We start from the raw sequence: 17,528 nt of genomic DNA, 5'->3' as shown, positions 1-17,528 counted from the left end.
CCTCAGGAGCAGTGGGCAGCAATCTTGTGGCTCTCCTTTGAAGGTAGAGGCCGAGACAGACTCCTCACAGTTAGTGATGGGGATTCTAGAAACTACCTGGTCCTGAAGAGTGCTCTGATTGATGGGTTAGGCTTAACCACTGAACAGTACAGGTTAATGTTCAGAGATACCCAGAAGACACAGACTCAGGACTGGTCTGAATTTGTTGAATGTGCCACTAAGGCTCTGGAGGGCTGGTTGCTGGGAAGTAAGGTTACAGACTATGAAGGATTGTACAATTTGCTTATGAGCAGTTGCATCAACATTTGGTTGACTCAGATCTAACCTCTCCCCAAGAATTGGGAAAGAGGGCAGACAAATGGGTTAGAACCAGAGTTAAGCAAAAGAACCAGAACCAGAACCAGGGTGGTGACCAAAAGAAAACAGACCAGAAGGGTGGGGAGCAGAAAGCTAAAGACCAGAAGTCTTCAACAGGGCCCCAAACTAATACTGAGGGTGGGTCCCAAACTTCCAAGAAGAAGAAGAAAGAAGGTCAAAGAAAACCCTGGTGTAGCTTTTGCAAAAACACCACTCACTGGACAAGTGATTGTAAAAAGGGTGGAGCCCCCAATACTGCAGCCCCTAAGGCAACTGCACCCACTAATACAGTTAGCAGTGTTGGTCCACAGACTAAGGGGGTAGTGGGTATCACCTTGGGAACTGATGGAGATTCTGACCTAGTCAGAATCCCCACACAGGCTGTTCTGATTTGTGATGGGGAGATTGATTTTTCCCCTACTGTCAGTCCCAATAATTTGGGCAAGTACAGACAGACACCTTTAATTAATGAAAAAGTGGCTCAAGCATACAGGGACACATGTGCCAGTGTCACTATGGTGACGCCTAGCTTTGTGGACCCTGGACAATACATACCAGGTGATAATTACCTGGTGACCAATGCCAGCAATGTCACTACTACACATAGTGTGGCAATTGTTAACTTTTCCTGGGGAGGGGTAACTGGCCTAAAAAGAGTTGTGGTTAGTGCTGATCTCCCAGTAGAATGTTTGTTGGGCAATGACCTGGAGAGCTCTCTATGGTCAGAAGTTGAGTACAGGACTCATGCAGAGATGTTAGGGATATCATCACATGTCCCTGCTGTGACCAGGTCACAGGCCAAAAAGTGCCTCTCTGAACCTCAGGTCTTGGATCCTGGAACAATGGACCAAGTACCTTCCAAGACAAGGAACAGGAGGGCAAAGGCTGTGCCTTCCCAAATGCCTACAAGTGAGGATCAGCCTTCACAGGAAGATGATTCTGAGACCCCTGAAGGAACTGTCCCTATAGAGCTTGAACCTGATCAGGTTGAGTTTCTGGGGACAGGGGGACCTTCTAGGGCAGACTTGGGGCAGGCTCAGTTATCCTGTCCTTCTCTTGAACCCCTCAGACAGCAGGCTGCTGCTGAGGCTGCTGGGAATGCTCAAGGTACCCATAAGGTTTATTGGGATGATGGGCTCCTTTATTCAGAGGGTAGAGACCCCAAGCCTGGTACAACCAGGAGGTTGGTCATACCTCTGCAATTTAGGGGCTTCCTTCTTACCTTGGCACACGATATTCCCTTAGCAGGACACCTAGGCCAGAACAAAACATGGGACAGACTTGTCTGTCTCTTTCACTGGCCTCACATGTCAGAAGATACAAAGGAGTTTTGTCGCTCCTGTGTAACCTGCCAAGCAAGTGGCAAAGCAGGTGGTTCCACAAAGGCCCCCCTTATACCATTACCTGTGGTGGGGGTGCCCTTTGAAAGAGTGGGGATTGACATTGTTGGACCAATGGATCCCCCTACAGCATCTGGGCACAGATTCATACTGGTGGTGGTGGACCATGCCACCAGGTACCCAGAGGCAATCCCACTTAGGACCACAACAGCTCCTGTTGTGGCCAGGGCCTTACTTGGAGTTTTCTCCAGAGTGGGGTTTCCTAAGGAGGTAGTATCCGATAGAGGTGCCAACTTCATGTCAGGATACTTGACAGCTATGTGGAAGGAATGTGGTGTTAACTATAAGTTCACCACTCCCTATCATCCACAAGGCAATGGGCTTGTTGAGAGATTCAACAAGACCCTAAAGGGCATGATCAAATGATTACCTGAGAAGCTCAGGCGAAGATGGGATATCCTTCTAACCTGCCTTCTGTTTGCTTACAGAGAGGTCCCACAAAAAGGTGTTGGCTTCAGCCCCTTTGAATTGTTGTTTGGACATCCTGTAAGAGGACCCCTATGTCTGGTGAGGGAAGGATGGGAGTTACCTCTCAAAAAGCCCAAGCAAGACATAGTGGACTATGTACTTGGTCTCCGCTCCAGGATGGCTGAGTATATGGAGAAGGCATCCAAAAACCTTGAGGCTAGCCAGGCGTTACAGAAAGCCTGGCATGACCAAAAGGCTGTCCTGACTGAGTACCAGCCTGGACAGAAGGTATGGGTGTTGGAGCCAGTGGCCCCAGCAGCACTCCAAGACAGATGGTCTGGACCCCATACAATCATTGAGAAAAAGGGAGAGGTTACCTACTTGGTGAACCTTGGAACTCCCAAGAGCCCCCACAGGGTGCTCCATGTTAACAGGCTGAAAGCATATGTTGACAGGGCAGACATGGGCTTGCTCATGGCTACAGATGAGGGGCAGGAGGAAGAGAGTGACCCTCTCCCAGACCTGTTGACTCAGAACCCTGAGGATGGCTCAGTTGATGGCGTGGCCTTAGATGGCAGCCTCACTGAACATCAGCAACATGACTGTAGACAGGTTCTGCAGTCATATCGACATATGTTCTCCCTGACACCCAGTCAGACTAACTGGTGTACCCATGTGGTGGACACTGGTGATAGTCTTCCTGTAAAGAACAAAATTTACAGGCAGCCTGACCATGTCAGAGACTGTATCAAGGCTGAGGTACAAAAGATGCTGGAGTTAGGTGTCATTGAGCCTTCAGAGAGCCCCTGGGCTAGCCCAGTGGTTCTGGTCCCCAAACCTCACACCAAAGATGGAAAGAGAGAGATGAGGTTCTGTGTGGATTACAGAGGACTCAATGCTGTCACCAGGACAGATGCACACCCAATTCCAAGGGCAGATGAGCTCATAGACAAATTGGCTTCTGGCCAGTATTTGAGCACATTTGACTTGACAGCTGGCTACTGGCAAATCAGGTTAGCTGAGGAGTCTAAAGCCAAGACAGCATTTTCTACCCCCAGTGGGCATTACCAGTTTGTGGTGATGCCCTTTGGTTTGAAAAATGCACCTGCCACCTTCCAAAGGTTGGTGAATCAAGTCCTTACTGGGTTGGATGACTTTTGTGCAGCATATCTGGATGATATTGCTGTCTTTAGCTCCACCTGGGAGGATCACCTGGTCCACCTGAAGGAAGTGCTAGAGGCTCTGCAAAAGGCAGGCCTCACTATCAAGGCAACCAAGTGCCAGATAGGGCAGAGTAAGGTTGTGTACTTGGGCCACCTTGTGGGTGGAGGCCAAGTTCAACCACTGGAGAGTAAGATTCAGACCATAAAGGACTGGACTCCTCCAACTACCCAGACTCAGGTCAGAGCTTTCTTGGGCCTGACTGGGTACTACAGGAAGTTTGTTAAGAACTATGGGTCCATTGTGACTCCTCTTAATGATCTGACATCCAAGAAGATGCCCAAAAAGGTTCAGTGGACAGAATACTGTCAAAAGGCATTTGTTGACCTGAAGAAGGCCATGTGCTCTGCACCTATCCTGAAGAGTCCTGACTACTCAAGAGAGTTTATTGTCCAAACAGATGCTTCTGAGTTGGGAGTGGGAGCTGTGCTTTCACAACTTAATGTAGATGGTCAAGACCAGCCCATTGCTTTCATTAGCAGAAGGCTGACCCCCAGAGAGAAACGTTGGTCAGCCATTGAGAGGGAGGCCTTTGCTGTGGTGTGGGCCCTGAAGAAGTTGAGACCATACTTGTTTGGCACTCACTTCAAGATTCAGACCGACCATAAGCCCCTCTTATGGCTTAATCAGATGAAGGGTGAAAACCCCAAACTGCTCAGGTGGTCCATTTCCCTACAGGGGATGGACTTTACAGTGGAGCACCGCCCAGGGACTGACCATGGTAATGCAGATGGTCTCTCCAGGTACTTCCACTTAGAGCATGAAGACACAACTGGTCAAGGTTAGTCTAATGTCCCTGCATTTGGGGGGGGGGGGTTGTGTAGGAGAGTAGGGTCTGCTATCCTATGGTCACCCCAAATTTTTGCTTTTTTGCTTCACTGGTTTATGACTTAATGTGGCTGTGGGCCTGCTAATCAGACCCACAGCCTGCTGTTCTCTCTTTAAATTGTAACCCATGTACTTTAGGTGCATAACGAAATTGGAACTGGTTCACCTTATTGGCCCCTGTAACAGTGTACCCAGGTACCCAGGGTATAGGTGCTTCCAAGGCCTACCAGGGGCTGCAGCATGTATTGTGCCACCCCTGGCCTGGCCTCCATATTTGACACAACTGGCTGATCACTCAGCTGGGGTAAATCGGTGTAACCACCCCTTACTTAGGTGTAGTATGCCTATACCTAACCTAAAATGGACACATATGTTCCTATCAGCCACTCCTATGGAAGGCCTCATCAATCCTGGAGGCAGAGTGCTTGGAAATATGTGAGATGGTGCTCTGGCATGAGCTGAGCCTGTCTGCAGCTTTCGGAACCATGTCCTTTAGCTGTTCCATGATATTGCCATACCATATACTCTTAAGTGCATTATAATCCTCGCGGTTAAATGCTATCTTAGGTTTGGCTTTATCAAAACATGTCGAGTAAGGTGTCATACGAATTGGAATACTACCCCCTCGCCAGTTCTGGCGACGGGGGTAGCATTCCACCCTTCTAGAGGGACACGACATGTACCTAGCCTGAACCCCGGTTAAAGTTAAACAGAGCCTTAGCATCACAAAATGGATGCTGCCACCACAGACACAAGTCTGACCTCCTGCTGCTGGGAGTCCTTCCAGCGAGGGCAGCTTGGACAAAGGGTTTCCTGCCTGGGGAGGTGCTAGCACCACCCCAGACAGGATTTTGTGTATTGGGTAGGACAGGGCTGAATAGAATCAGACATGCCTGGGGCACACAAGGTGTCCCTGTGCATAGGCCAGTTCAAACCGGTGCTGGGGCTTTCCAGCCCCAGTCCTGGCGCGAAACTGGACAAAGGAAAGGGGGTGTAACCACCCCCCTTCCTGGTTCCACCCAGAGGAGGGACCTAGTAGGTGATCCGGCCCCCCAGATTCGAATAAGAGTGGGAGCTGTGTCCTGAGACTTCAGATCATCCTGAATCAACTTGAAATACAGAAGACTGGACTTCGACATTCTGCTGCACAGAAGACGGAAGAGAATCTCCCTTGTGGCCAAGGAGTGACCACCCTGTGAACACAGGCACCAACCAGCAACTCGACGTCTGCTTTGCCGCCGCCTCCCGCCGGAGCCCGAGCCCAGAGCCTGACAAGACCCAGACTCCCAGACTTCTCACAGCCCGATCCACAGTCCCTGCAAAGAAGGGACCCGTGGAGGCACCGAGAGACGTGGGACCGGAACTCTTGGAAGACCCCCGAAAAGCTGACTGCGCAGCATCAGAGGCACCCTCGATGCTGTGCTTTGGGGTTTGAGAAGCCCCAACCTCGAGCAGCCCTTGCTCCAAAGATCAGCCCCCCAGCATCTCCACGATCTGCGTGGGGCCCTTTTGCATTGTGCCACTTGACGCGCCTTCCCGTCCACTTGCCACGCGGCTAGTGGCCATCTTGGCGACGAAACCTACGACTTTCACTGCGGGTCTGGTTGCTCCAGACTTGCCCTTGCTCCTGTAAAAAGGAGCCCCTGCTCTGACCTTGCTGGTCCGAGTAACAAGCCTTTTTCGATTCCTGTGTGGCTTGCATTAGCCAAGGCCTGTTTGCTTCAATCAAGTTGCCGACACCGCCAACAGCGAGAAGCCTGCGTGGGACAGCTCGTGACCGACTCCTAGACGTCTTCGACCCCTCGTGTCCACGTGGCTGCTGAGAGAAGCTACACCTCGACGCCTGTTTGCACCCGACATTGCTGGTTCCAATCTGGTTCCACGGTAGTCACTAGCTAGTGACTTTGAACATTGTCCCCTCTGCTTTCAGGTCTTCACCTCTTCAGATCCACCCTTGGATCCACCGGAACTCTTCACCTCGAGCCGCCTGCAGCATCTTCAGCTCCAAGCACCATCGACCTGCGTGACGAAACCCGACACTACTTCGACCCTATGCACCCGCTTCCTGTGGGTGAGGTAACTCAGCTCCGCCGGTGTTCCCACACTGGTACACACCTCTAGTGTCTGTGTCTGAAGTTTCATCCTTCTAGGTCACTCGGAAGGTTCCTTTCTAACTAACTTTGTACTTTTTATGCACCATAGACTTTGCATTGGTGAGTGCGTGCACTTTAAACACTGCACCCGAGTCCCGCGGGCCTTTCCCGACTTCTTCACTGTTAGTCCCGAACAGCTCCAGCGATTCCCCAGGCCCTAGGCCTATTTCCTGTCCAAGTGGCATCTCTTATACCACTTTCTTAGTATATGGTTTAGGTGGCCCCTAGGGCTCATCCATAATTGTGCAACTTTTGTGTATTTTAACTGTGTTTTGTTTTAACGCATTTGCTTCTGTGCTCATAAAGAGTATCAGGGATATTTGTAGTAATAAATCCATATATATTTTCAATATATATCTGTGTGGTGTCCTTTCATTTGGTATTCAAGGGATTGTGTATGGTAAAACAGCTTGCTTCACATGCCTTTACAGAGTTTAGCCTAAGACTGCTTAGTCCATGCTACCCCTAGGATAGCTTGTCTATAAGGTTGACTTTACAACCTGCACCATAAGGGTTGCTTGGCATGGTACAAGGTGATCACTAGAACTAGTGAGCATCATATACCAGGCCAACTTCTCACACAGTCCTAATGCAAACAGTAAGTTTGACGTAACAAGCAAATAGAATGTAATAAACAAGCATAACGTGACTCAATAGAACAAAGGCCTTGATAAAACAAGCAAAGATGGCCATAATGTGGGACTGCTAGACCCTGAGGGGTAGTGATGTGGTGACAGAATTAGGGGTGGGTGAAGAATTCTGCTCCGCGGGCGGAGTTTTGCCCCCTCCGTGCGGAGAGCAGCCTTCAGAAAAACCTCACAAAGTAACATGGAGCAGAGGCTTTTCTCTCAAATGGCTCGCCAACGTTAACTTTTAAAAAAAAATGTGTTTATTGATTTTACATAATACACAATAATCAGCATATATCACATTGCAAGTATACATCATATAATACGTCCAGCTGAATTACTGAAAAAAAAAAAAAAACAAACAGCCGGTACCGCTTCCAACATCCCTGCAATATAGCAATCTTCAGAGGGTGGGGAGATTAATAGCAATAAAAGCAATGCAGACAGCGATAATCAGTAAGGGTCAAGTAAAATTACAACAGTGCACTTCGTGTGGAGTGTGTGACTTGAAAGGCCGGGTTATAAATACATTACAGAGACATAAGCATTAACATGACCTCGACACACTCGATATAGAACTACAAATTCCCGATTCCCGGCTCATAAAGTAAGGGGACGTCTGACCAGCCTCCCTGTCCCGGAGCTAGTCTGACCCATTAGCAGAATCTTGATCCGCCGCAATACTCGGAGTGTGTGACCTTCTGTTGGACCATTGTACAAACGGCTCGCATATGTCTTTAGGCCTAGAAGTTGGTGGCATAAGTCCCCAGTATACACCTAGTTGGGTGTGGCCGTAGGTGACATCTGATAACCATTCAGTAAGGGTGGGTATTCTTTTCCTTCCCCATTTAAGTGCAATCTGCCTGCGCGCGTATAGCAATAAGATAGCATGTAATTTGCGCCGTCGGGGTAGTGTATGTTGCACTAGTCCCAGAAGGCCCAAGTGTGGTGATGGCTCATCATTGCACTCAAGCATCTGGTTGACTGCCATGAAAATGTCCACCCAGTATTGTACAAGCGACTGGCAGTCCCACGCCACATGCAAGAACGAAGCAGGTTCATGCCCACACCTCCAACAGCGTTCATGTTTGCGCACCTTCATTCTGTAAAGATTAATAGGGGTTCTATAATAACAATGCAGGCATTTGAAGTGCACAAGTCTAAGTTGGGGATAATTCTGTCAATTGTTTGCAACAGTAGTTCCATCGCTCCTCCGACAGGGGAGGGTCTAATTCCATGTTCCAAAGCTGTAAGGATTTGGGTTGTATGATGGGGGTCTGTTCCTGCATGGCGGTATATAACCGAGTAACTAACTTCTTAGGGGAAGCTTTGGCCAAAATGGTTTCCAATGCGTTCAACGTCAGAGGAGCCTCTGGGAGTCCCTCCCACATCGCGCGGCAGGCAGCCTTTAATTTATGATAGGCGAACTGCTCAGCGAAGGACGTTTCCTGATCCTCTGTGCCTGCAGACAGAGGCCTTAAGCTGCCCTCTGGATATAAATCTGCAAAGGTTAACAGCTGTGTTCCCCCTATTTCCAACACCTTCCCACCCTGCTCCAGACATGGTAGTATGTGGTTATCGCGCAAAGGCATAGAGGGCGCGTATAACATTGGGACATTAACTCGCCTCTGGAGTTCCCTCCAGACCCATCGCAACAGGTCAGCAGTATCAATATCTTGCCGGGGCTGTGGCGCTTTTTTGTAGAGGGCCACTTTCAGAGGGTTGGGTGCAACCGCATCCATCTCCACCGCAACATGCAGCTGATACGGAGTGGGATAAATCCAGAAGTGGAGAAATTGTGCCTGTGCACACAACGCATATAGTCGCATGTCCGGAGCCCCGAGACCACTCTGCCTAAGCGGAAGCGTCAGAAGATCCCAGGAGGCCCTAGCCTGCCCACCAGCCCATACCAACGACAACATCTGTGTTCGCAGGGTTTTATAAAAATGCTGTGTAAGGTGGCTTGGTACATTAGTAAACCAATACAGGAATTTAGGCAATACTATCATTTTTATCAATGCCACCCTCCTAGTAATGGACAGTGGCAATTTAGACCAAATGGCTACGTTGGATTCCAGCCAGTCCATAGCCCGCCAAAAATTCAGGTTCCATATGTTCCATATGTCCATATGCCCTTTACTTCATCAGCTTCCCATCGCAATGGGTATTCCGAGAGCACCTCAGGTGTACCATCAGTAAGCGGGAATATCACAGATTTCTTCCAATTTATGGTGATACCAGAGAGACCCCCAAAACGAATAAAGTCGCGAAGCACTGGGTCCAGGTTGTCTGATGGGTTAAGGATATACAGAGTGACGTCATCTGCGTACATGGAAATCAAGAGGCTTCTAGAACTGAAGCCAATTCCACGGGCCTTGTGATGCTGCCGAATTCTGGCCGCAAGGGGTTCCATCGCAATAGCGAATAAGAGGGGTGAAAGGGGACAGCCCTGTCTCGTCCCCCTAGTTATGGGAAAGCAGTTAGATATCAATCCATTGACGCGCACTCGAGCTTGGGGTTTTTTGTAGAGCAGCTTTATGCGGGTGATAAATAAGGGGCTGAATCCCATGCGGACCAGGATTCTGAAGAGGTATGACCATTCAAGCGAGTCAAACGCTTTCGTTGCGTCTAAAAGAATGGCGTCCGCCTTCGTGCTGGGGTCCAAATAATGGAGAACGGAGAAGAGCGTTTGCAAGTTATGCGATGTCGCTCGCCCAGGGATGAACCCGGACTGGTCCGGGAGGGCCACCATCGGCAGTAGGGGCTGTAGACGATTGGCCAGGAGCTTGGCATAAATCTTCACGTCCACATTGATCAATGAAAGTGGGCGATACGAATCAAGTTCTTTTTCATCTTTATCAGGTTTAGGCAAAGTCATTATGAGTGCTTCGCGTATGGAGGGGGGAAGGGTGCCAGATTCCAATGCCTCATTGTATACTGCAAGCAGACAGGGGGCTACTTCCTTACTATAAGTTTTATAAAAAAGGACATTGGCAGGGCATCGGGTCCAGGAGCTTTACTCAGGGGTAGGCTCTTAATCACCTGTTTGACATCTTCGGTTGTTATGGGTAAGTCCATATATCATCTGTCCGTGTCATTAAACCAAACAAGTGCTATAGAATCTAGGAATTCCTGCAAATTTTCCGATTGGACCGATTGGGTAGCAGTGTATAGGGAAGTATAGAACGCAGCAAATTCCCTTAGAACACCCTCCTGCCCCGTTACCACCTCCCCATCAGGTGTATGAATAGTATGGATGAAGGCAGTGTAGTTGGATCTTCGGATCATATTAGCAAGGGTGCGACCTGGCCTGTCACCCTCCCCATAATGCCTGGCTTCAGCGTGCTTCCCTAGAAATTTCAACTCCCTCTGAGCCTCCTCAGCAAACTCTAAAAGCTTGCTCTTCAGCTTGCCCGCCAGTGCTGGGCTAGCCTCCAAGCAGAAGCGCCCCTCTAGTTCCTTGATCTGGTGTTCCATCTGTGTCAGAGTTCCCCTCAGTGCCTTTAGGACCCCTGCCTGCCTAGCAATGCATTTCCCTCGAATTACCACCTTAAAGGCATCCCACAAGATGGCCTCTGATGGGACCGTACCAGAATTGAGGTTAAAGTACTCAACCACATCATTCCTGATTTTCTCTTTAAATGCCTCGTCCAACAATGCATGAGGCGGCAATTGCCAGCTAAAAGCGTGTGTAGGTGCATCAGGTAGCGTTAGTGTAAGCAAGCATGGAGCCTGGTCAGATAGGGAACGTGCCAGATGAGAAGTGTGTACCACCCAGGATGCCACGTCAGAGGACACCAGCCAGAAGTCTAATCGTGACCATGCAGCGTGTTGGGTGTAATACATGTCCCCTCCCGCTGCTAAGGGTGCCTATCTCTCCAGATGTCTACCAATGCCCCTTCAGAAATCAGGTCTCTCAAAGCTGCTCCAGCTTGGGGATGTAGTGGGTGTGGTGAGCCCTGCATGTCTAGGCGGTCATTCAGCACTGCTTTAAAATCACCCCCCCATATTATCGAGTCGCATTGTGTCGCTACAATTCGTGACCAGATATCTCCAAAGAAACCCGGGGAGTCGACATTTGGACCGTACACAGCCACCAGGACAACCTGTTTACCCCCTAAGAGACCATGGAGGACTATATATCTCCCTTCCTGATCTATGCGGACCTCAATGTCCTTCCAATCCAGATTTTTGCGGACCAATATGGCCATCCCACGAGCGTAATTGGAATAAATAGCAGAATGCATCGTCGCCCATCGTGCATGTCTAAGTCTCGGGGATGGTGTAACATTCAAATGCGTTTCTTGTAAAAAAAATATGTCTACCTTGTGCCGTGTCAGATAAGCATGCATAAGTCTGGCTTTCCTGTTATCATTCAGACCCCTGATGTTCCAGGTTAATACATTAATCCTCACTGGCTGCATGGCAGCAAAAATCCCATAAGGACAGTGCCGACGCTCCCCCCGAAGCAATAAGGAGCACCAATGTAGAGACCAAATAAAGCAGAGATTGTGCGGACCAGAACAAGGAAACCAAACTAACCCCATACCACCCCCACCCACTCCAACCCCCCCAAATAGTTTGTGTAAAATCCCCCCAGACCCACAATAAAAGTGGGCAAATTTGAACAATAGGAAATTTCCCGTGGGGGCGAGGATACAGTGGATTACTCCCCCGTTTGCACAGGGGGGCTGAGGACAAAAGCAAACACCCCCTCGCGGCGGCGTGGCTAGGCCACACACAGAGCCCTACAGTTACAAAAACATTGATCATAGGCCTATGTTGGCACAACTCAGAATGTACCTACTAAAATACATAAAATACACGGCATCTAACATAACAACGGCATCACAGTTATGGCATCATGAGCGAGGGCATCAAAACTTATGCAATGGTGTGGCAATCAGAGGCAACATTACACAGAGCACAGTAAATATCGTTCAATCATTATCACTCAGGCGATCAGCTGCTAGCTCCGTCCCGCCACCATTTCTCTTCGATTAGGGCCCACATACGTGTTTAGCAAATTTAAGTGCAGATTTAGCATCAGCAAAAAAGTGGGCTGTACCATCATGTGAAACCATAAGTTTCGCTGGATAAAGTAAAGAGTACGGGATCTGAGCCTGCATCAGCAGACGTTTAGCTGGGAGAAATTCCCGGCGTGCAGCCTGCACCGCGGGGGTGAAGTCAGGATAGTACGATATAGTATTCCCTTTGTGGGTGATTTGACCACGTTCTCTCGACAGTCTCAAAATGGTGTCCCTGTCTTGGTAATTCAATATTTTGGCCAGGATGGGCCTAGGCGTGCCCCCAACCGGCGGTTTTTGGCCTAGTGCCCTATGCGCCCTTTCAACTGCGAAAACTGGAGAGAGGTGAGGGTTAAAAACTTTGTGGAGCAGATCTGCTACGAAGATCTCCATTTTAGGCATGGCTGTAGTCTCCGGAATCCCCGTGAGTCTAAGGTTGTTTCTCCTCGAGCGCGCTTCAAGGTCATCGTTCTTCGCTCTTATGACCATCAGGAGCTTGTCCATATTCAGGTGAAACTCAACCTGCCTATTTTCCAAACTGTCCAGCCGCGTTTCGTGCGTTGTGACTTGCGTTTTCACAGTTTCTAATTGCGAGGTCAGGGTGTCTAGTTTAGCATCTATGTTCCGCAGGCTGGAACGCATTTCAAGCATTAGCGATCGCAGGTCCTCTTCCTGTTCCTCCATCATGACATCACCGCCTGTCGCACCTTGAACGCCTGGGTCCTTGTCAGATTGCTTGTGGCTTCTCTTGTTCTCAAATGTTATCTTGGGTTGCTTTGCGTCAGCCTTGCCCATGGTGACCGCACAAGGTAACGCCCCAACCCACTGCGCGAATGCCACTGTGCGTCGTGAGGCAGTGTTCCTGAGCGCAGGGGCGCCAGCTACCTCTACTTGCTGCACCAGAGGGGTGTCAAAGACCACAGGACCGAGCGTCATAGAGGGCATGGAACCTTTATGGTACCAACTGTGGATCGCCTGCAGGGCGCTTGGGTGCCACGCACTGGGCAGGGCCCAGGAGCCGGTCGCGTGGGCTCTTCCACCCGCGCACAGAATGGCCCCAGCTGCTCCGGTAATTAACGTTGAAAAGCGAGAGTGCGGCAAGGTACTACTGCCCGTGCAGCCACCCGCGCACCACCATCCACCTCAAAAGTCAGGGCGTCTTCAAGAAGGGCTGCCACTCTGATCAGTTGAATCAGGCGCCCCATGCACATAAAATGGCGGCCAATCGTAGTGCAGGCGTGGATATGTAGATCTACCAGCAACAGCAACCGCATAGGATCCAAAAGTCGGCATCCACCCACATCGGTGTTCAGTCACTCTCGGCACAATGGCACCGCTATGAGCCCCTACAGCCAGCTCTCCCACACTGCCCGGGCGCTTCGGCTGTACCACTCGCAAGTCAGTGTGTTGCCCAGTCCACATTCATATCACCCTGACCCAGGGGTAAACTTATGGGGCCACCGCTTCCACGACCAGTCAGCTGGCAGTAGTATTCCGTCCTAGTGGCATAGGCACAAAGGGAGCAATGTGATGTACGCGGCCCCGGAGTTGATGCTCCGTCCGCCTCTTGCAGGCGCCGCGGCCTATCTTCACACAAAATGGCCACCTGCGCGGTTTCCTTCTCTTCAGCCCCTTGTAGGCAGAATCAAGACCGCATGCAGAGTAGCCGGGGCATCGACTCACCAGCCGCCGAACAGTAATGCAGATTGTCAATGCGTGTCCGGCCAGGTCTCCCGTCGCGGTCTTCGGGGGCAGGCCGACTCCGCCGCCCAAGGCCTGCTCCGCACCGAGCACGATTTTAGTGCGCCTCCGGGTCCCTGGTTCTTGCCACCGGTCCGCTACTGGGCCCACGCACCGCTCACTTTGTCACAGCGATTGCCAGCCTCTCCCGCCGATTACCGGACTGAAAGTTAGATGACTGTGTGCGCCAGGGTCTCCTCTCTTAGCGCAGTCAGCCGCACCACCACAAGCGATTTATACAGCAGGATTCATGAAGGATAAACAACTCAGCCGGCGGAGCTCGCTCAAGCAGCGGCCATTTCGCAGCCCTGCTAGCCACGCCCTGTTCGCCAATGTTAAGTTGGCGAGTGCTCAAGAGAAATAATTGTGTGCTAGACTTCCTCCTGGTGAGATTTCTCACCGGCGGTCTCAGCAGGTCACAACTGCTCGCATTGAGGGAAGAAGCTGCCGCTTGCGTAGAATGCCTACTCGAGCTGCAGAAAGCAGCAGGGCCCTCTCTGGTGCAATGCATAGTGCAATTAACTCTGATTGCACAGCGAGGGACAAACTCTCAGCGCTAAAAATCCATATGAGCAGCGCAAATTAACAGACTCTGCCACTGGTGGAACTCCACGGAGCGTGGCAGAGTTTTTCCGGAACTTCACAGAGTATAACTCCGCAAACACGCCCAGGCCTAGCTGGAATATCTTTCAAAATATTGAGTGACCTAAACATTGTGTCTTAGATCGCGTGAACAAAATTACCACCCTACTTGAGTTAATGAAAGAAAATCTGCACCCAAAGGGGCAATATTTTTGTTACTTGTAAATTTTAAAACAATATTTCTGTATAGGATATTTGGAGCAAATCCTTTTCATATCTTTAAGGAGACAGCCTGCAAACTTATTGATAAATAAAGTGAAAAATGCCAAACACGAGTGCATTCAGAAGTTCGCTACTGCTTGGTTGGTAGAACACGGACTTGAGGTAGATGTGGGCTCTATGAGTCTAAATCCACATTGAGTATATAATTTCCAAAGGAAGGGTATTTGCTTGACATAGAGAGGTTACCTCCCATTTTCCATAAAAATGACACAGTGATCTTTGCAAGAGTGCACTCCCATTTCCATTGCAAACTTAATGAGCTCAGGTTGAACTTGCATTACTCTACCCGCCTCCTGGATAAGCAATTCCTTAAGTTTAACCGTCTCCTTTGTGTGTGTGGTGGGCTAGCAGAAAAACTAAGCTCTACTGAACCAACTAAAGTCCGAACTCTTTAGTGAGCTATAGTTTATGCTAAAGTTGGTGCACTCAGACTAAGCTTTAGGCATAGCAGGATCCAGGCCTCTCAGTTCCTGCACTCCAAGAACAGCATGGCAATTCGGTGGGGTTGCTGTCCCCTGTAACCATCCTGTCTACATGCTGAGGAACCAGCTGAAAAAGTAAGCCCGAATAGCCGATTTAAACCCTGAACCTACAATAGTTGTGAAATTTAACAGCATGGCTATATGGCACGGCACAGTAGCCAGATGATTGAAGGCTAGGTCTGTGACTGCATGACGTGGGACACTGAGGCTATTGAAATCCGTTTTATGGACAGCCTGGCTTTTTGCAGGATGTGTGAAACTGGCAGTACCTGCTATTGAACATGCAGAACTGGGACTCCCTGCTACTGGACAAGTAGTAACTGATACTTTCTTTCATCAGTGTATTGCACTCTACTTAGAAAAAAAGTCTGCCAATATATTTGAGTATAAAACATGATTGTGTTTATCGAACCTTTAATATGCAACTGAAACTTTAGAGGTCACAGACTCTGCTGGACTGAAACTTTATTATATTTTTCCCTTTAGCTCACTTATGTACCCTCTGGAATGGCCACCACTTCCAGTATCACATGCTCTAATACATTACTGCAAACCTGTTATCAGTATACCCGTAATATAATAATTTTCCATATGCAGGCTCGCTTCACCATCACTCTAATAATATTAATAATAATGAGATCATCTGGATTGTCCGCCCCTGACCAGCAGGTGGCACAAGAGAGGGGCGACAAGACTTCACTAGGCTTTGCACTTCTCTTTTCACTACCTTGCACTGCCTCTGTAAAACGTTTTCATATATAATAAATCATCCTTTTTTATTTTTGTTATTTAACATGTTGACAATAATACTGGAGCTCGCATGAACTTAATGACTTGAGCCCCACCAATGTTGTCACACTTCTACTTAATGCACATGTAGGAACTGGCAATAACGCAAACTGTGTTTGTTAAATCTGTAAAATAGTACTAAGGATGTAGAAACTGACAACGCTTGTTACTGAGGGGGCCGAAACTGTCAGTACTCTGGTACTTGGCAGATGAAAATATCTGCATTACTAGGAGTAATATTGAGAACACATAATGGAAACTGTTACATTTTCTTTCAATCAAAGTCACATTTTAACCGATTTTATTGGCCATATGTTATTTGCCATGCACTTTTCTCCAATCATTTTCGAAAAGATTTTATTTCTTATAAATGAGGCCCCTGGTTGTTACATTTATTTAGTTAGGAACTAAACAAGGGTTTCTTTAAATTGGCTGGAATTCTTGCAAATTGATGGAAACAGGTGCGTTAAAAAACAAGACTGCTTATGTGAAATTTACTTCAGGGTATTTAAAACGCAGGATCTTTTGAAAAAACATTTTAGGATGGGATTATTGGCCAAATGAGGTGATCATTTCCTGCGCTCTGATCTCCGTTGACACCTATAATAAATTAAACTGTTGTCACACATTTCATGTATATTATTTGAAGTTGACAGTTTACTAACCTTATTCGGCAGGCAGAGTCTTATTATAGGTTGTTGGACAAGGAATGTCTCCTTTTTGGTTTTCACATAGTCCTTCTCTTTGTACTGCAGCAGCATGAATGTACAAAACTCACTCCAGTCAACAAAGCCATCACAAGATGTGTCAACCTTAAAGAACCAGAAATATAATACAGGTGAGCAGATTAATGGATATACCTGGTCCACCTCTACCCCACCAAAATTCCACCAACTCTAGGGATAATCGTAGCTGTTAAATAAAACAATTTTGGATTATCAAGTCATGATGAGTAGATACAGTTTTTTACTCCCATTTCAGGACACGAAATACAGTAGTTGTCCTCTTCATTGGTTAACAAAATGTTTTTTGCTTGTCCATAAGGCTCTAGGAATGGAGGACAGCTTCACTAGTTTTCTGTGCTGGTCCACAAATAACTCTATTAAGAGCAAACACAGATGATTTCAGAAGAACTGTAGATGAGCATTAATACTGCAAAGTAGATAACTCCAGCACAGGTAAAAACTAGTTCTGCAAGAATATTTATTTTCATATATAAAGGTTATAAGAGATATTGACTTCAGGTGTCCCTCACTCGTTGATATCTTTCATCTCTTAGGTGAGTTTAGAGGTTAGTAAGGGTCAGAAATTCAAACAGGATTCTGTCACCCAAGCTGTCCTTCCAGTTTTTATAAAAATGTAGTTCTCATACAGATTTCAGTCCATTTCAGTTTCTTTTTTGCATCTATGGCTTATCTACTTCAATAGCTGCCACCTCACTGGCATACACTTCCCATTTTCCCTCAGAGAAAAGAAAATCTCAGACAGGAGTATAACTATCAGGTCTAGAGCTTCTTCTCCTTGGTACTGGTACAATCCCCCTCCCTTCATTGTCCATCAAAACCCCAATATTCTCCCTTTAATTACTAATGAAAGGAAAAGGTATAATCAGGAGGCTACCTGTCAGGTC

The 17,528-nt window shown here is 48.2% G+C and overlaps 1 protein-coding gene across 1 annotated transcript in view; it reads right to left on the bottom strand.

The window, feature by feature from the left end:
* Positions 1–17,528, bottom strand: part of LOC144769415 (cilia- and flagella-associated protein 337-like) — an 817,111-nt gene that overhangs the window by 758,851 nt on the left and 40,732 nt on the right. Inside the window, exon 3 of the mRNA XM_078653507.1 lies at positions 16,564–16,710. Coding sequence (XP_078509633.1) covers positions 16,564–16,710 — 147 coding nt within the window. The remainder of the gene's footprint in view (positions 1–16,563; positions 16,711–17,528) is intronic.

The sequence above is a fragment of the Lissotriton helveticus genome, chromosome 7 (assembly GCF_964261635.1).
Source record: "Lissotriton helveticus chromosome 7, aLisHel1.1, whole genome shotgun sequence".
NCBI lineage: Eukaryota > Metazoa > Chordata > Amphibia > Caudata > Salamandridae > Lissotriton > Lissotriton helveticus.
Note: the sequence above shows the minus strand (reverse complement) of the source record. Positions and strands in the feature narration are given on the sequence as shown.